The following is a 20,306-nucleotide window of genomic DNA, read 5'->3' as shown; positions in this document are numbered from 1 at the left end:
TACGAAAGCTCTAACTAGTAATATGAAATCAAAATATCCTTAATATCATTTAAATTAGTCAGTAGTTTTGGCGCGATGTTCAGGACAGGTAGACAAAAATATATATACCTAGGTCACAATCATAATATGTCGAATGAAAAAAATTATCAATAATCATTTTTGGCTCACAGGGCGATTATAGAATGAAAATTTGAAATTCTTTAACAACCACAACTTTCCCAGACCACAGCAAAATCTGTATACATTCTATGAGCGGGAATCGAAAACGCGACCACCAGCGTAAAAGCACTGTAGTTTTTTATTTAAGACATCTTGAAATTATTGAACATATCGATTTAGTCAAAAAATCCACATTGAAGTTAGTTTATATTGTAAACACATTTTGTTTTGTATGTCTTTTCGAAGATTCAGAACGAGTATTACGCATTACTTTATTAGAGTACGAAGACATATGAGACAAGATAATCAGATATAAAAATTTCATATCAACGAAAATAATTTTCATTTTTTCTTCTTTCCATCTTTCTCCTGGTAATAGCCCCCTGGACCTGGGACCAGCTTCACATTACTCCTGTCTCTTTTATCCTGGGTCTTTGGAGAGCGATCGGAGGAATCTGAAGAAGGTATACCTTGTAGACGACTGGTGTTGGTTTGACTTAATCTAAAAATAATATAAACATAAGTGAAAATAAGTGTTGCCAGAACCATATATTCCTAGTACATTTTGATGTACTGAATCGGCTGACTAGGCCAGCTATAAGTCTTTACTCTACTGCTTTAAGTCTTCTGCAATTACCGTTATAGTAATTTATCGAAGAGTACCAGCTTCTGCTGGATGCTTTACTTTCAAGAAACCGGAAAAACTTTGTATCTCTGTAATGCTACCGGCCGGCCGCGCTACCAGAATATTGCAACATTTTTCATTGACGTTTCCCTACTTCTAAATATTCGAAACAGTAGTTACTGAGATTAGCAAGATTAACCAAGTAGATTCCTGAGCTTCATAATATTATAGTATATTCAAGTTAAGAAAATAACGACTCATCGTTGCGACTTAGTTTAATTTCGCCCATTGATCTTATGGATTAAAGAAATTTAGAATGCCATTTTTATATTGATCAGTTGAAGTGATGTGAGCTCAGACATGCGTTAAATTATTCGACCATACAAGCTAATTTTGTTAAAATAATTAAGTAACAAAAAGAAAAAAACAGGTAAGTACAATACATGACAGAGTAGAATTTTCTTCATCACTATTGGACATCTAGTACTGGACAAAAGTAAAATGTGTTAAATATATTTACTAAATAGATTTCTATTTATTGAGGTGGGGCACAGAAGAATATATCCTGCTCGAAATCTGGAGCAGCCCGACTGGGGAAGTACCTCGACCTTACAGAAGATCACAGCTAAATAGCGCTACTCTCAAGTAGTCTTCACTTCGAAGATTCCGCAATGCTTAAAGACTAAAGTCTTCGAGCAACGCGTCCTGCCTGTGTTAACATACGAAGCCGAGACGTAGACACTGACGAAGGGACTGGTCCACGAGTTTAAAGTCGCTCAACGTGCAATGGAACGGGCTATGCTTAGGGTTTCTCTCAAGGATAGGATTAGAAATGAGACTATCCACTAGAGAATGCCTATGTCCAGCAGTGGAGCTGCAGCAGTGGACTGCAATAGGCTGAAGTGACTGACTGACTGACAAGTAGTGTTGTATTCCTGTGGAGTGTAAGGTGGCCATAGCTCTTAGGGAGGGTTGAGGTGACACTTTTGGTATTGCAGGCGTCTATAGGCTACGGTAAGGTTATATATGTTTACAGGCTCTTACGCCTGTTTGCCGATCTAGTCGTATATAAAAACGACGATTCGAACTCACCGAACTTCCTCAACATCAGCCACCTTATCTATGAGGCTCCTGATAACAGCCTCCTTGTGTCTGAGGGCGAGCTCGGCTCTCTCCAGCTCGCGTCTGGTCTCCATCTGAACGCGTTGCTGTTCCTCCATACGGCGTTCGAGCTCCAGCAGTGATGAGTGGGCTCGGGATTTCACAATCTATAATATATATATTAGTGCATTATTTTCTAAATAATCTATGTATTACACGTAAAGCAAAAACTTTTTAACCTTTTTTACGAAATTGTTTATATAGAGAAAAACTCGTGTGTTTTGCCCATAGTCACCACGCTGGGAAGGCGGGTTGATAATACATTAAATCAGTAAAAAACATAATTATTAATTAACTACACAAACTACCATGTATTTGACACACACACACATATATACTCTTTTGTTTAATGTTAAATTATAATAAATTAAGTTTAGCTAGCTCTAACCCTTTTCGAATTTTCTATCTCTTTCTTTCTAAATTAGAAAAAGTCTCACTAAAGAAGCTATTTCGTGGCATAATTGTTTAGAACTGCTATTAGTATAAATACGAGAAGGAATATAAAAATTGTAACTCCTTATTTCATTCTAATGTGCTTAATAAATATGCTTTTATGTCATAACTCTCTGAACTTCTTCTCTTCTTTGATCTTCTCCAGCGCATCAAGTGCTTCCATTGTATATAGTACAATCTAACCTTAATCACCACTTTGATCTTCTCCAGCGCATCAAGCGCTTCCATTGTGTATAGTACAATAAACACACTAACCTTAATCACCGTTTTGATCTTCTCAAGCGCATCAAGCGCTTCCATTGTGAATAGTACAATAAACACACTAACCTTAATCACCGTTTTGATCTTCTCCAGCGCATCAAGCGCTTCCATTATGTATAGTGCAATAAACACACTAATCTTAATCACCGTTTTGATCTTCTCCAGCGCATCAAGCGCTTCCATTGTGTATAGTACAATAAACACGCTAACCTTAATAACCACTTTGATTTTCTCCAGCGCAGAAAGCGCTTCCATTGTGTATAGTACAATAAACACACCTACCTTAATCACCGTTTTGATCTTCTCCAGCGCATCAAGCGCTTCCATTGTGTATAGTACAATAAACACGCTAACCTTAATAACCATTTTGATCTTCTCCAGCGCATAAAGCGCTTCCATTGTGTATCGTACAATAAACACTCTCACCTTAATCTCCGCCTTAATCTTCTCCAGCGCTTCGAGCGCTTTACGAAGCGGCTCTCCGTTGTGCGCTCGCTGACTCCGGCGCGCTCGCGTCGCTCGAGCGGCCGCAGAGCGCGCGCGGTGCCGGAACACTACCGCAGCCTTGCGGTATAACCTACGACAAAATATCTACAATCATATATACGAATATATAACCTGAGATCATTAGGACACGCATTTTACGAGAACAATAAAATTTTACAGAAATGTTCGCTTCAACCTGTAATATACTACTGGACATAGGCCTCTTTACCCATGTAGGGGAAGGATCAGAGCTTAATCCACCACGCTGCTCCAATGCGGGTTGGCAGATATATTCCCTACTATGAGTAACGATCGCTATCAGGTGTACAATGATAACAACCGGGACCGACGACTTAACGTGCGAGAGCACAAAGCAAGGCACGGTGGGGAGACCCACTAGGACTGCGCAAACACCCGGACCACGGCAAACACCTGTATGGCCAATACAAATGTTTGTCATGTGCTGGGATCAAACCAGCAAACGCCAGAAAACAAAAATGGTCCTTTATATTTTCTTATAAATGTATCGTGATAAAATCTCTCTGAACTTTTCTGAGATCGTCTCTTAGTTTTTTAGACTAAAAAGAGTCTACCACAGCCCTGCGATTTACTATAGTCTGACATACGGAAATGTGTTCTGAGTTAATTACGAATCGTTTTCTACAGGAATAATAAAATAGTTTCAGCCCATTGAGATAGGGCCTGGAGATAAGCCCGCCTGGAGAAGTACCTCAACTTTACCGTGGAATACAGTTAAATCACTGCTTTTGAGTAGTGCTGTGTTTCTGTGATGAGTAAGGAGGTCAAAACGTGTGAGCAGGATCAGGGGGTAGGGTCGGCAACGCCCTTACGATTCATTGTTGCAGGCGTCTATACGCTAAGGTAATCGCTTACCATCAGGTGGGCTGTACGCTTTTTTTGCCATGCCCATACCTTGAAAAAGCTTCCTCGAGGCCAAAAAGCACATATCGCAGTCTCCTCTAACAGCGTTTCTTGTAGTTTGGTTCAAAAATTTTGCATCAAGCATAACGTCAAAAAATCAGACAAAATACTATAATATAATATTTTTTATTATTACAACCCCACCACTTACCTCACATTTTTAAGCGCAGTCTTAAGATCTTCTCTGACAGCTTCATGCTCCTGACACATTTTACTATACTTTTCATCCGTTTTTCGTAACTCTTCTTCTAATTTTTTTATTTGTTCACTTTTACGTTCCGACTCCATAGAATATTGATGTTTCAATTCTTCGAGTAACCTGCAATACATACATCCTATTTATTGAATTATTACTAAAACTATTGACATACAATAAAAAATACTACCACCTGGTTTACCCACTTGTGATAGGTATAGGTTTGTTTAAGATGTAAGTTTAGGAAGCATTGAACTGTTGCATACTTGTATGCCCTATTGTATGTACTTGTATACCACATTGTATTATGTAGGCAAGGTCTAACATGAATCCAAAGTATCAGTATCATCAACACTTGATATACGCCTAGGCATAAAGGTCATCAAGCACAAAATGGACGCACACAAACACACACGCATTTTTTTGAATTGGTAACTGTCATTTGAAACGATCATCTTGTTCCTAATACCCTGCGGATATTGCGTTAATACAACCTCTCATAGTGTCTAACAGTGTGAGGGGGATAAAAAATACAAACTCTACATGCAGGAGTGAGAGGGAATATGTTATATAGCTCTTACAAACGTCCAATTTCCTCTCGTGTGGGTCGTGTCTCAGTGGGTCTGTTGTGTGGCTACGGCAGTAAAGAATATAGCCTCTCTTCCCGTGGGTGTCGTAAGAGGCGACTAAGGGATAACACAGTTCCACTGCCACCTTGGAACTTAAAAAGCTGTCCGATGGCGGGATAACCATCCAACTGATGATTTTGAAATACACAGGCCGAAGACGGGCAGCAGCCTCTTCGGTGCGACAAAGCCAGTACTGCGGTCACCAACCTGCCTGCCCAGCGTGGTGACTATGGGCAAAACACATGGTTTACGCCATTTTTTGGCACAAACTTGTGGAGGCCTATGTCCGGCAGTGGACTGTAATAGGCTGAAATGATGATGATGATAATGATGATGTCCAGCAGTGCACTGTGATAGGCTGAAATAATGAAGTCACATGTGTTGCACGATGTAACCCAGAAACGTGTGAACAGGACAAAAAAGTCAACACTTAAGAGTGAGACAAGTATATGTTTCAACCCCTTACAATCATCCAATCTCCTCTCGACTAAGTCAGAGAACCTCTAACCAGAAAGCGTGTAAGAAGGACAGAAAATACAAACTCAACATATAAGAGTGAGACAAATATATGTTAAATACCTCTTACAATCGTCCAATCGTCTCTCGTGTAAGTCGGCGGGTACGGTCTTGGCTCGCATAGCGTCTAGTTGCGCCATTTTTCCTGCAGAAGCTTCTAGAGCCGTCTTCACTGTGAAGTATTCTCTGTGTACCGTTTCATAGTCTCGAAACATGGCTGCCACTAAAATTATAAAAATATAAATGTAATTCAAATCTAAACAATATTTCACTGTATAAGTCTGAGCAAACCAACTTAAAAAAAAGGACATGGTTCTCAATTCGATTATTTTTTTAAGTGTTGTATTTGTTTGTGTTTACCTCAGATCTATTCACTGGGTTTACCGATTTTGATGATTCTTTCTTTAATCGAAAAGTGGTGACTGTCATGTGGTCCTATTTAAAATTGATCGTTAATGCTTATTATTTAATCGAATGTTTTATCGACTACCCACGTCGTATTACTTGTCGATGAAATTGACGTTGATTTTTTTTTTTTTCGTTTGCGAGCCAACACAATATTTTTTTAGGTGCTATGGTGTTTGGAACATGTAAACCTGTTTTGAATTTATATATATTAATATGGTTAATTGTAAGTGCACAAATACAGTGCAAAAGAACAACCAATTGAACTACAATTCTAGAAAAAATTATTGTTATTATTATTAACTGGGTCAAGGGTAGAGTCGGTAACGCGTTGGCAATGCTTCTGGTGCTACAGGCGTCTAGCGGCTACGGTAACCGCTTACCACCAGGTGAGCCGTACGCTTTATAGTTGACCTAGTAATATAAGAAAATTATAATTCACAAAAGATACCTACTTTTCCCTTCATACAACTCATAAACTTCCTTCAACTTCGACTCCGCTCTCTCCGCTCTTTCTAACAACGTAGCTCTCTCCACATCGCACGTCTCTTTCTCGACTTTAAGCTTTTTATAGCTCTGTCTCACTCGCACTATCTCTTCATCCAATGTACTAACTTTATCGACTAGAGATTTATTTTCTTCAACTATTTGTTTTGATTTCTTGTTCATATTTTCAAACTGTTTCTCATAGTCGAGAATGAGATTGTCCTTCTCTTGTAGATTTTCTTGATACGCATCAAAAAGTGGTGCTGTAATATTAATTTATTGAAATAAAACCTTTTTACGTACGCTTGATATGAGGAGTAAGACACCATGCTATTTTTAATATCTACGATTTTATTTTAAAGCTGGAGCGGTCAATTTTTGATATGATATTCAAAATTCCTAATGTGTGCGTAACACAAAAATAAAATCGTAGATATTAAAAATAGCATGGTGTCGTCTCCTGTCAAAGATTTTCATTGTAATATGAAACTTTGAATAGTTACGGGTTTCTGTAAAGAGCTTACTATAGACGGCGCCACGGTTCGCTTAAACCGAATATAAAAATTATCATATCAAAGATTTCGATCTAGCGGGTACATCGTTCCATAGCTTTATTGGCTAGAGCGCCGACACGATCAGACGGAGACGCGGGTTGGAACCCCGCTGGAGCGGTCAATTTTTGATATGATATTCAAAATGGGGAGTAAGCTTGTGAATGCGTGACGAGAGCGTTACGAAAATTGTGATCGGGCGAGGCGAAAAGAGGAGAGAGAGGTGCGAGCACACATTTTCTTTCTCTTTCTCTCATTGCCAGATACGTTTCGTATATCAAAGACACAGTGCAGGCCTGTTGTGCAGGCCTATTGCTAAAGAAGTTTTACTTCAGTCTTGTGGTCTAAAGCACAATCGTTTTTTTATATAGATGAAAATAATGTTTATTTTGAACGCCTCTTATAAAAAAAAATTTGCTGTTGACTAAGGTTATTAAACATCAAACTATGGTTTGAAATGTTAAATAGTTATCAAACTGAATTTTAATAGAAAATAGAAATCCCTATGAAAATAACTCATAAAACCCCATAAAAACATGGACAAAATAATGCAGACCAAATTCTCATAACGAATTTATGAGAAGATTTGAGATCTATGAGATTTTGGTCTGCATTTGTCCATTTTTTATGACCTTTATGAGATTTTTTCCATAGGGAGGTGTCATATGTACAAAACTAGTTTGTTCTTATTTTTTATTTTTATAACAAGAAAATTACATGTTTTAATTAACGCAAAGTATTATAATATTTTACAAAGACAGCCTTGCGGTCACCAACCCGCCTGCCCAGCGTGGTGACTATGGGCAAAACACACGAGTTCACGCCATTTTTGGCGTGAACTTGTGGAGGCCTATGTCCAGCAGTGGACTGTGATAGACTGAAAAGATGATGATGATGATGATGATGATGATACTTATAATATTTTACTGAAGTGTTTATAATCTCCTTACGTAAAAACACTTAAACAAATTAACCATTGCTAGTGCTCTTTTTATTTACGCAGGCACTTTTGGGTTAGGTATGTAGTATATATACTGAATTTTGAGAATAAAATAAACTATGTTCCCTAATTTTAATGGAAACATTCATAATTTGATTGGAGCTTTTACTTAATAAATGTATCATAGCGTCATTCTTTAATGTCTGACGATTCAGTCTGTAATATTCCACTGCTGAGCCTAGACTTAATTCTCCATATAGAAGCTTAACCCACCACGCTGCTCCACTGCAGGTTGGCGGATATACTCCCTACTATTAGTAACAATCGCTATCAGGTGTCTATGATTACAACCGAGACCGACAGCTAACGTGCAAAAGGACAGTCATCTAAACCGGAAACCAATATTTGTACAAACACAAATATCCACCCCAAGCGGGAATCGAACCCGAAAACCGTCGGTACCTTAGAGTCTATGTAATTTAAATTTTAAAACTTATATATAATCTAAATATACATTACTATTTTAATTTATTTTTAAATATCTAGGTTACATACCCAGCGCCTGCGCACTCAATAGTCCAGATAAATCCACTACTCTTTCAGATGGTGTCGTACCGACTTCTGGAACATTCTTCGAGTGACCGTCGTCATTTGTATCTATGGAATATAGATATATAAATAAATAATTCTAGACAGCTACCAAAAAGGCATAAAATAATAATGAAAAAACTAGTAACCACAAAATAGGAAATGTCATGTTATTATTATTGAATATGTTCCTTACCTATACCAAGGATGAGCAAAACGCGGCCCACGGGTCGCTTGCGGCCCGTTAAACATGTTTATACGACAAAACAGTGCCAAATTGTTCATTAAAATTTTCAAATAAATTCGTTTTTCTGTTCTATAATCTATGTGCGGCCCGCCAAAAAAAAAAACAAAAAATTGAAATTGGCCCATCGATTAAAAAGGTTGCTCACCCCTGATCTATACCAATATCATAAAGAAAAAAAATTGCATTTTTGAATATTGAAATGGATACATTCATAAACAATCGGTAAGATTTTACAGAATGCTACGTTATCACTAAGTGTCAAGTTATTACGAGTATACTTCGACGAGAGAAAATGGAACAGCCAGAATCGTGTAAATAACTAAAAAATAAATAGATTAACATATTCTTAAAAATCAGTCATAAAATACTTACCATGTTTTTGGCCCATGCTTGCTGTAATCAAGGAATCAAACCCATCATATTTATCACTCGGTTTAAACACACTACCTTCTGCGCTTAGCGGGTTAATATTTCTTAATCGTTCTTGATATCTCGACAGTTGGACATTTAATCTGAAAAAAAAATCTCGTTCTCATTTCGAAAATGTTGCAATAATCTAAAATGATTTAATCAAACTATTATTATTACTTATTTAAACTTTAAACACCAATACACTACACAACTAAAAACAGCATGTTGCGCAAAAGGTGACTTAAAGCTATACAGTCTTATCTACCAGTCAACCTTAAGATGTTCAAAACACGGAAAAAAACAGGCTTGAGGTAGGATTATACAACGATTGACAGGCGGCGGTCTCCTTCTGCGAAGAGGTAATGACGCAGAAGGAGACCGCGGAGCGGGCCAGAGAGGAAGACGCCTCTGCTGGCTCACTCCGGCGCAGACGTACGGGGGCAAGGAGGACACGGTTTGCCCACCTCCCCCCTCCCCCTTGTAATAGTGGGGTCGCCGGCCGATAGTCGGGGAACTTCGGCTGGCCGGACGACAAGACCCCACGTATGACACGTCTGAGGGGTGGCCTTGTTGTGAGCGAGGCCACCCCACCATTGTGCCGGGGCCCGGAGACTTTGCTTGGAGCTACCGCCAGGGCGAGGTGGCGAATGCTAGCATGACCCCACCTCGCCCCACCCACGCGGACGACTGCTACACGTGGTGGTTTTTAGTCAGTAGGAGTCTGACATAACCCTCTGGCACCCCGCGCTAGAGGGTATCCATGATGGATTTTCCCCTTGTAAGAAAAAAAAGGATGGAATGACAATAAAAAAACGAATGTGCTTTAGACCACACGACTGAAGTGAAACTTACAAAAAGTAACTGTCTCTCTTTCTATCTTCACTAACTTATATCTCCCTCTCAACTTCCGTTCGCCTCACCCGATCACACTTTTCGTAAATAACATACCAAAAAATCGAGTAGGCCACTAAAAAAATCCTATCTACTTTTATTCATTGTTTCTTTTTACTACTCAACATCATCATTTAATTTCTTACAAATATAAAAACAATTAAACATTTTTTTTTAAATAAACATCACAATTAAACTTTTTATTAAAGTATTAGACATTTACCGGTACAAAACATCCTTTAAGGCTTGCATATCTTTCTGTAGTCTGGTGTTCTGTTCGCGCGCCTGGTTCAGTACGATCTGTCGACTACTGCAACTCATACACACCTCTACTAGTGGTATAGCCGTCGACTGTTCTGAAAATAACAAACATTTTTTTTTTTTTATATAATTGTTGCGGCAAACAAGCGTATAGAGCCCACCTGAAGGTAAGCGATTACCGTAGCTTATAGACGTCTCCAACACCAGGAGCATCAGATGGTTGCTCCAGATTTCATACATCCATATTTTTATTATTATATTTTATAATATGTATAATAATCATGAGTATTGATTGAATTTTTGTGCTAAATTTAATAAATTGCAAGGATATTTAATAATGTTAATAGTTCAAAATTTAAATTGATTTTTATAATTTGTTTTTTAATAATATTTGTCAAATAAAAATATTGTAAAGTCTGATGAAGATGCTACCAAACAGGAATCTACAAACAGACAAATCTATTTAGCCTTTTTCTATATAAAATAATTCAAATTTTTAAATTCAGCATTGATAACTTGATTTTATATTAATTATAAATTGCTAAGCTAATATGTCATACCTTCATATATGTAGGTATATATTATACTAAAATTTAGTAAAATAAATTTCAAAAATAAAATCCAAACCTTTCTCTGGAACATCATAATGTTTCACTTTCTCCTCATACTTCTTAATCCTCGTCTCCAACTCTCCGTTCCTCTCTCTCTCCTCTCTTATAACTCTCTTACACTCATCTACATAACTCGCTAATGTTGTGTACTCATTTTTAAGTTTATCATTCTCATTGGCAAATAATTTATTGTACTCCAACACCGTTTTCAGTTTGTCTTTTAGTTTGTTAATTTGTGATTCTTTTTCTGTAATCTTTAAAACAGGTATAATTTTAAAATTAGTCTATAAACAGTACTTGTTACTATTCCAAAACAATTTAAGAATTATCTTTAAAAAACAGGTAGTAAGAATGAGTTACAGACTAAGTAAAAAGATGCTATGATAATAGGAGCTGAGGGTTAGCGTCGAGCGAGTTTGAGAGTCGTGGTAGCAAGGCCAGCTGGTCGTATTACAGACATACCAACAATGTATATCCTTTATTTGTGGAGGGGAATTCGAGGGTAGAAGCTAGTTTATAACTAAATTATGCCATATAAAAATCTACTCAAGAAAGCCGATGTGCTGCCTTACTAAGGGGAGATGGAGCAGTGGCTCTATCTCTCGAAACACTAATCTCTTGCAACAGACCTGATTATAGTCTAGGCGACTGATAGCAGGCCTAAAATAAAAATAAAAAAAAAAAAATATAAAAATCTAAGAGATATATAACTATAGAGAAATATTAAAATGTGAAGTTTTTTTTCTAACATACTAACATTTGTTGTGTTTGTTTTTTTAGACGAATAAGTGGTGTGAAGCAAACCATATTTAACCTTGTAGTATCTCACAAGGCTAATCTTATGAGCAGATTCTTCAAAAGTAATTGAGGGAAAAGACTCTGACTTTGGTAATTCCTATGGGAGTCCAATTATAAAAGAAGAAGAAGAAGAAGAACTCTACAGAAACAAAATAAAAACCAAACAACAACAAAACAAACATACCACACCAAAATTCTCCTCACATTTATCCATTAATGCCGTCACAAGACTTTCATATTTCTTTGTAAGTTTTCTCTTTTGCTCTTTCCGTAAGGATTTCCCATCTTTACTCCGAGGTGATGTTACCGCTATGCCTTGAACATTTCTCTTTCTGGGAGGCTTTACCGGTTTTTGAACTGAAATAATAGAACATAACAAACATTTCACAAAGCCAAGACTAATCTTAATATATTGTATTTTTTTTAGGTGTACAATATTAATTTAGACACTATAAAAAAGATCTCTAACAGAGACTTTTATACCATTAGGGTGGCAAACAAGTGTACAGTCTGCCTGATGATAAGCTGTTCCTGTAGTCTATATACACCTGAAACTCAAACAACATCAGAAACGCATCGTAAATCTATAACCACTAAAAGCATAATGCACTCCCAATAGATCTTACTGACTACCTTAATCATCACAAGAACACAGCACTATGTGAGAGCAGTAATATATAGTAGTATAGTCAATGGCCAGATATTTAGCACTGACCTTCAACTTTAATTCAATTTGTTATGGATATTAATTTATTTCTGAACAAAACTTTTTTTCTTTTTGTGACCCCTTTCAACACAATATCAGTGTCGATACATAAGGTCAGTAAGCTTGGGTTATTTTCCTGTTTGGGCTGCCACTCCACTGTATCCCACGGATATCCAAGGATATATCCCACATTAATAAATTTTCTTTTTTTTATATAAGCCATGTAATTAGTAACAATTAGAGAGTGGATATGATTTAAGTTCATGAAGTTTGGATATGATGACCTGTTTTGTATCGAACTTTGCATACGCTACCTTTATGTTACCGTTGTCTATCTGTAACTTACCAATGTCTTTTGGATCCTCATATGTAGGATTATTATAATCACTGCTTCTGTGGTCCATGATTAAAGACTCAGTTTTCTTTAACACAGAATTCAGTATTTGTTGACGCATACTACGTCTCTCTGAAGAGCTTATGTCAAAATGCCGATGGCCAGGAGTAAAATTGCCCGTAAATGTTAACTTTTGAACAGTTTCCTGGGGTTGGCATTTCTTGTAAATACAACTATATGTTGGCTGCAATAAAATAAAGCCAGAGACTAAAGCGGGTGGCAAAATTCTCCAAATAGTTATAGTAAATAATAATAATAATAAATAAATGCCTCACACTCATTGGCCCGCACTAGGATTTATTCCTGTCTGGGGTACGGAAACACACACAAAACACAAGAACAAACACGCAGTTCACGTCAAATTTCTTTATGGTTATGATTGAAACTGTAAACGCCCGTTTAAGGGACATAGGCCGTGACCTGACCGCTGCGTTAATGCGTCATAAAAAAAGACTACTTCTTGAATTTACTTTTCTCAGAACTACAAAAATTTAATCAACATAATTATATGGCATATGTAAGGGTCTACATTGTTTTGTTATTTTACAAGCACTATATTTGCTGAATAACAATTTTCCTTACAAGTTCCTACATGGAGAAGGCCTAGAGAATTCTATGCCCAGCTGTGGGACGTTTCAAGCTGAATCGATCTGTAAATAAGTTTCACAATAAATACTCACAATAAAAGGAGTCTTCGCTAAACGATCATCCATCGTCAACTATGATAGTTGATAATAATTTTTGATAACATTTTTCATTATGTGTCAGACAGGTAAAATAGAGAAGTCCTTAATAATGCTTTGTTAGTTTGTTGCCAAAAATATTTTATGGGCAATTTTAAATAGGTCAATCGTTCAATATGTTTTATTGATAAAACAAAAATGTAGGTCGCGAGTCACAACACCAGGATACAAGGAAATGCCACCTTAAATTATCAGAAAATCTAAACTAAAAAAAAATTGAATGTATAAATAACAACCTTTTATTCGGTTGAAGTGTAGTTATATCACTTTTTCTAAATTAATAAAATAAAATTAAGCAATCAATTGTGAATCTAGTTCCAAAACATAAACAATTACAGTTTGACAATTTTGTTACCATGGTTACACTTGTTATTAGTAATACCAATAAATTAGAAAAATTCCATAATATTTATAATTATGTTCGTCATGAACAACTAAAATTTACTACATAGTACATAACGTATTAAAAATTTCTATTTCGCTTAAAATTTTAGTGCTACTCTGTTGAATATATTATGTTCTTGGCATGAGTAATAAGCGTTTGCACGGTTTTCAGTCTCTTAACAAAATATTTATTTTGACTGAATATCATAATTACAAGAACTTTCTTTGCTGTATTTATCACTATCAAAGAATATTAAAATTTTATTTTATTTTAGTTAAACCTAAAAGCCAGGTATTACTTTAAGTACCCAGTACAGAAATTTTAGATAAATGGTAGTATTTATAATGTGTGCAGAGGCCACACAGACACCTGTATGACAATCATGACAATGGTTGTGTAGTACACACGTCACTTTCGAGATGGCAGCAGTAGCTCTATATTCCTGAATGAATCGATTATACGAAAAGATTTACAATCGTGCACTGATGCGGTAAAGATAACGTGCTTTCTTATTTATTCGGGTAATACCGATTGCGAGCGTGCGCGGAAACAGCTGAGCGACGGTGGCGACAAGCAGGATCGTTTCGAATTAGACAGTCGCATCATGTCTGCCCGCCGGTTCGGTGTATGACGTTCGGTGCTATTGATAACCTATAACAGTTGTTAGTTCCTCCGTCCACTTGGATTTGGATGATTTTTAATTGATTTCACACGACGATTTAGTTTCTGTGTCAAATTGCAGTGGTAGTTGTGAATTATCAGAGTTTACAAATTCGAGATACGCAGTGCCGTATCTTTCGTGAGTTTTGTACAGCGTTTATCGATTTTCATTTTATAATGAGCGTAACGTTTTGTTTACTTTTTATTCGTGTATAACGTTGTCTCTGATGTTTTTATAATGTGCAGTATTCGGCTCTAGTGTTGTGGTGGGATTGATTCAATTATGTGCGAGAGTTCGGGCGAGATTGCGTGTTTTGGATGACAAAAACATGGAATTCGAGAACGATTTCAGCTTGAAAGAATGGGCGAAGGACAAGCCTTTGTCCATATTGCAGCTGGACCCGGCAGACCGTGCCGTTTTGAGGATAGCAGGTTAGTTACCCTTCAAGCGCAATTGCACAAGTACCTACCCCATTACTCGCGTTCACACGGAACGCATTTTATTCCCCAAGTTTCTTTCCATATCAAATATTTTCTTATCGTGTTCTATGATAGTAAAAATTGTAATACAGTACTAAGTAAATACGATAAAAGTGATAGTCTTTTCGTAATAAAATATGCACGCATCCGGGCTTAACATTTTAGGTATTTTATTATCGTGATTAATTACTCATGACCTCGCGAAGTTTTCGCTTTCAAGTGATAATAAGCACCAAGTGATAGCGTCACTAAACTGTGTAAAAAAAAACCTTTTAAATATATACAAAAAATTACGTAATTATGCCAGTACCGACTTTTAACTGAATAAACTAATATTTTTTTCATATACCTACTTTAATTAGATATCATAACGCCGCTTATTGTTTAACAAGGAAAAATCACTTATTTACTTTATTCATGATTATTAGAGTTTTAGAAACTTATCAGTTTTATAATGACTTGAATTCGCGAAATGAGAATATAGGTATCTAATTGTTTTGACTACTTACGCTGCCATTTCTTTATAATAGTGATTATAAATTATTTCTTTATAATAGTTATTAACTTATTAACATATATTTTTACGTGTATTTAAGATATCGGAATCTCACGTCAGTTATTCCATTTAGGGCCTTTTTCATCGGTTGTGGAATCAAACGCAATTTAAAGGATGATGGTAACCAACGGATAAAAGTTTTTGATATATTATGCTTTTTTACCATCGAATTCGTCTATATTTAAGGAAAAAAGGTTCTCTGACCTTATTCTACTTCGTACGATTTAAGTCTATTCGTAACTTATCTATGTGGAGGATAAACTTCACCCACACCGATGAAACTGACCCTAAGTTGTTTATTTACAGCTATGTATAAAAGTTTATTTTGTTTTTTAGTTACATTTGACCGACATCATGCATTTAATTAAGTAGGATAAATTATACCTATTGTTAAATTTTAAATTGCTAAATAATAAAATATGCAATTACAGAATATAAATTGATAGCTTATTATAGCCAGTTTCAAGAATAATGAAATATTTTCATAGTCCAATTAAAAAAGGATTGATGGTAGAAGGTTGTATGTATTTGTCAATGCCAAATCTTAATAAAATAAAAATAAAAATAAATTGTCAAATAATTAAAAATATATATATATTTATATGATATTTATGGCCATCCCTAACGACCCTTATTATTTTATAAAAAAATCGATCCAGCCGTTTCGGAGGAGTTTGGTAACAAACACCGCGACACGATTATTTTATATACTAATACTAAAATGCTGTGTGGTTACGGCAGTAAAAATATAGCCACCCCCTCTCTTCTCGTGGGTGTCGTAAGAGGCGACTAAGGGATAACACAGTTCCACTACCACCTTAGAACTTAAAAAGCCGACCGATGGCGGGATAACCATCCAACACCTGGCTTTGAAATACACAGGCCGAAGACGGTCAGCCGCATCTTCGATGCGACAAAGCCAGTCCTGCGGTCACCAACCCGCCTGCCCAGCGTGGTGACTAGGGGCAACACACATGAGTTCACGTCATTATGGGCGCGAACTTGTGGAGGCCTATGTCCAGCAGTAGACTGTATTAGGCTTAAATGATGATGAATGATGATGTTGACTAAAATTAAATTTATTTAAAAATATTTTAGTACGTTTTTATTCAAATTAATGCGAGTGAAAACGTGGGGCACTGCTAGTAACATAATAAAATTACTTGACGCTGCTATTTTTATAATCTTCGTTCTTAAATTCAATTAAAATTTTAGGTTATCAAAGGTGACGCGATGCGTATTTGTTTAACCTGTGGCTCGAACTTTTAATGATAAATATAAAGTTTTAAATTTAAATCAATTTGTACGACAATTTTTAAAGATTTTTTTAACGGTCTCAAAAACGCCATTTCCCGATATGAGTAGGGCGAGTGCTAAAACCCCAATTGCACCAATCGACATTGTACCTATTATAAATGTAGTGTTGGTGACTATTAATGTTTAAAAACCTTTAAATCTTAAAGCTTATATTTTGCTTGTTTATTAAGCTTTTTAACCAGCGATAAGCCGGATATCCGTATCCGCTTCTGTCCGAAAACAAAATTCCGTAACCGTATCATTTTCGGATCTTTTTCGGGGACTTTTTGTTGCGCCTAAACGTTACTAGCCCCTATTTTCCGGAATCACCTATCTCTGAATCTGAATGCTGTCGATAGATTTCACAATTTGATATTATGTTAAAATTCCGTAGATAGAAGTAAAATAAGATATCAGATCGATAGACAGATTGTGTATAAATTAGTAGTTATATACTTAGTTTATAAATGAGTAATGATTAAACACTATCAATATCGATTAAAAGCACTTTTTACTCTATGGCGGAGAATATTAAAAGAAAATTATCTGTGCGACCTGTGTATCACGCGTGTATTGTCTTTTTGATAAATTTTTAAAATTATAGGTACACAGAAAAATTCTTCTTGGTAGCGTGAGAAGAGAGTGCCCGTTAATGGGAATTACAAGTCAAAAAATGAAGTGAATTTATTGTAACAAATAGAAAAAATAATGAATTCCAATTGTATCTTTTTTTATATAATATAACTAGGTCGGAAAACAAGCGTACGGCTCCCTGATGGTGAGCGATTACCGTAGCTTATAGACGCCTGCAACACCAGAAGCATCGCAAGCGCGTTGCTGACCCAATCCCCCCCCCCCCACAGGAGCTCTGGTTACCTTACTCACCAAACAGGAACACAATACTGCTTGAAAACAATGTTATTTAGCTGTGATCTTCTGTAAGGTCGAGGTACTTCCCCAGTCGGGCTGCTCCATATTTTAAGCATGAAATTCCTGCTGTGCCCTACCATCTATATATACTTATAATACTCGTATTGTATTAGGGATTGTCTATTAATCATTTGAGGTTTTTTAGTAACTTTAACCCCCCCACCTATACCATGTATGGGTATATACAAAAAATACGTGTGATTTTCTGTTCAGAATATTTTCTTTATAAACAGCTATAATCTCATTAAGTTTTGTACTGTTAAGCATCGAGATAAAAATGCTCACACAGAAAAAAATTTAGACATCACGCGCTCAACGAAAAATAAATAATCGTGATATTTCGTTACAGACCCCCCCTCCCCATCCTTGTGATAATCCGTTATGTTTTTCGACCCCCCCGCTTTTGAGTCTACCTTGATTATTTGATGTTATATGCCCTTTACGTGAAAATTATATCCTGACTTAGAAAGTGATGTTACTGTAACCACTGTGCCAATCAATTGTCAGTATTAAACTACTAAAGTTACTTACAACTAGTACGTGTATCTTATTTCATCGAATGATAAGCCTAAATTAATATACCTTGAGATAGGTTATCGCGGCCTTTCCGATCAAACTCCACCCCGCGTCCTAGAACTTGTAGGAAATCGATAAAACTCTGGTTTTTCCTAGAATACACAATGCTGTTCGTGCACTCATGTACACTGTGCTATTTATATTTAGGCGTGCACCGGAAACAACATTATTGCTATATTGCGAAAGCTAATGTGATAATGGGCAAGTTTAATCTATAGGTTAAATAAAATAAAGCTGAAAAGTGTTCGTTTGTTTAAACGCCCTAATCTCAAAAACTGCTGGGTTAGAATTGGAAAATTATTTTTGTAATGTATAGCCCAATTACCGAGGAAGGCGATAGGCTATATAATATTTTAGTACGTTTTTTTCCTCAAATTAACGCGGGGGAAATCGCGGGTCACAGCTAGTTATTTAGTAATAATTGCGAAAGAAAAATATATGGCTATGTATCTGTTTTTATTAAATTGTTTTTCATAATCTTCGTGTGTCACCGTCTGGCGTCTACTTATTTATAATTTACGAAGTACTCATTATAAACTTTGTTGTGCATAAATAAGGTTATAAAGATACATTCCATAATGAATATATTAATAGTAGGTATTTCAAATATGATAATAATTAATTGAAAGAAATATTCACTTTACTATCTACGCATTAATATGTATAACTCAAGAAGCGCTCATCAGATATCGGTCAAATTTAAATGAGACCAAACAGCAAGAACCAGCTTTTGATTAGGAAAAATGTTCTATTAATTTTGAACTCCACTTATCTAGACAGAAAAATGAACCATCTATCACGACATCCGCGGAGGGTATAGGTACCTACACCGACTAGAATTTTTATTTAATTTCTAACATTTCTGTTGCCCACTGTACCTTTAGTGCGTACGTGTAAATTAATGTATTAATAAATAACATACTTAATTTCGCCAAACATAATTAATTAAGAACGTCAATTGGTATACTTCACAGCACAAGATTTGTAGAAAGTGCGTCATGAATCCGATTTACCTCCTACACCTGGTCTAATATATATTTACAGTCTAATCTAGACTTCATTTACATATTAGAGACCTTTTGGAGAATGGACTATAAGACTCTATGCTTCTATACGAATTGCTAAAAAAATATAAAGCGATATTTACCATATTTGAGACTACGAATGTCTCGTGATCAAGACATTCGTAGCTAATGTCGAAATATCGAGCTTCGCAAAATGAAAATAAAAAACATGGTAAGTAAATATCCCGTTTTTGAATAATTTTAGCAATAAAAATAATCATGTTAATTTGAAATCTTCTATACGAATGTTGTAAAATGTTTGTACTTTTTTCATTTTGAAACTATATTTGTATATTCGTAGGCTATAAAGTATCAGCGACATAAATCTTTAAAATTTTAAATGGGACTTTTAATAGTAATTGTTTAATGACGGTAAGAAAGTAATCTTATTTTTCTGTTACTCGTCTCCATTTGTTTATTATTTTGTTGTTTCAATTTCTGTATTATTAGAGACTTGGTAAAGAATCTTAATCCAGAAGGGCGATGTTCGTGCGTGCGACGGTTGAAAAAAAAAATCGGGGCAAGTGGCATCAAGCGATAGTATCTTTTCCTGGATGCTCATAGGAGCTTGATGACGATATTTTAAGAGCCATAGTGGATAATGAACTGAGGGGGATCTGGAACAAATTGAATGTCATAGAGCGGCATATCGCTCTTAATTATTATGCGATTACAAAACATTTGAAAGACATTTTTGAAATACTTGACTTTTTGTGAAAATAACGTCAATAAAATCGTCCCTAATTAAGGGGAAAAAATAAAATTACATCAAATTTTTTTCGTTCTCAAAAGATGTGCTTAAACAAAGAATATTGTTTTTTTTTTAATCTTTGTATGTAATAGAAAGCAACCTAAAAATATATTTCTCAAGTAATTTCAAATAGTAGCGGATATTAAAT

The 20,306-nt window shown here is 35.8% G+C and overlaps 1 protein-coding gene and 1 long non-coding RNA gene across 2 annotated transcripts in view; one reads left to right on the top strand and one right to left on the bottom strand.

Moving 5' to 3' along the window:
* Positions 1-356: 356 nt before the first annotated feature.
* LOC123665639 (centrosomal protein of 89 kDa) lies at positions 357-13,494 on the bottom strand. The gene is made up of 14 exons (XM_045599914.1): positions 13,398-13,494; positions 12,670-12,901; positions 11,802-11,974; positions 10,836-11,073; positions 10,641-10,651; positions 10,171-10,298; positions 9,018-9,157; positions 8,366-8,467; positions 6,289-6,582; positions 5,492-5,651; positions 4,239-4,406; positions 3,086-3,236; positions 1,877-2,052; positions 357-661 (listed from the first exon to the last, which is right to left on the bottom strand). Exons 1-14 carry the CDS (start codon positions 13,428-13,430, stop codon positions 502-504), a joined length of 2,166 nt encoding a protein of 721 aa, XP_045455870.1. The 5' UTR covers positions 13,431-13,494; the 3' UTR covers positions 357-501.
* A 1,150-nt stretch (positions 13,495-14,644) lies between these two features.
* LOC123665663 overlaps positions 14,645-20,306 on the top strand; it is a 64,904-nt gene continuing 59,242 nt past the window's right edge. The window contains exon 1 of the long non-coding RNA XR_006745095.1: positions 14,645-14,937. This is a non-coding gene — a long non-coding RNA (uncharacterized LOC123665663). The remainder of the gene's footprint in view (positions 14,938-20,306) is intronic.

This window comes from Melitaea cinxia, chromosome 24 (assembly GCF_905220565.1).
Source record: "Melitaea cinxia chromosome 24, ilMelCinx1.1, whole genome shotgun sequence".
NCBI lineage: Eukaryota > Metazoa > Arthropoda > Insecta > Lepidoptera > Nymphalidae > Melitaea > Melitaea cinxia.
Note: the sequence above shows the minus strand (reverse complement) of the source record. Positions and strands in the feature narration are given on the sequence as shown.

Coding starts and splice junctions, on each gene's coding strand:
- LOC123665639 (XM_045599914.1), bottom strand. CDS start 13,430: ATGGATGATCGTTTAGCGAAGACTCCTTTTATT. Junction 12,902..13,397: donor TAGCGAAGACTCCTTTTATT/GTGAGTATTTAT, acceptor ATTTTATTGCAG/CCAACATATAGTTGTATTTA. Junction 5,652..6,288: donor TGAGTTGTATGAAGGGAAAA/GTAGGTATCTTT, acceptor TTATAATTTTAG/TGGCAGCCATGTTTCGAGAC.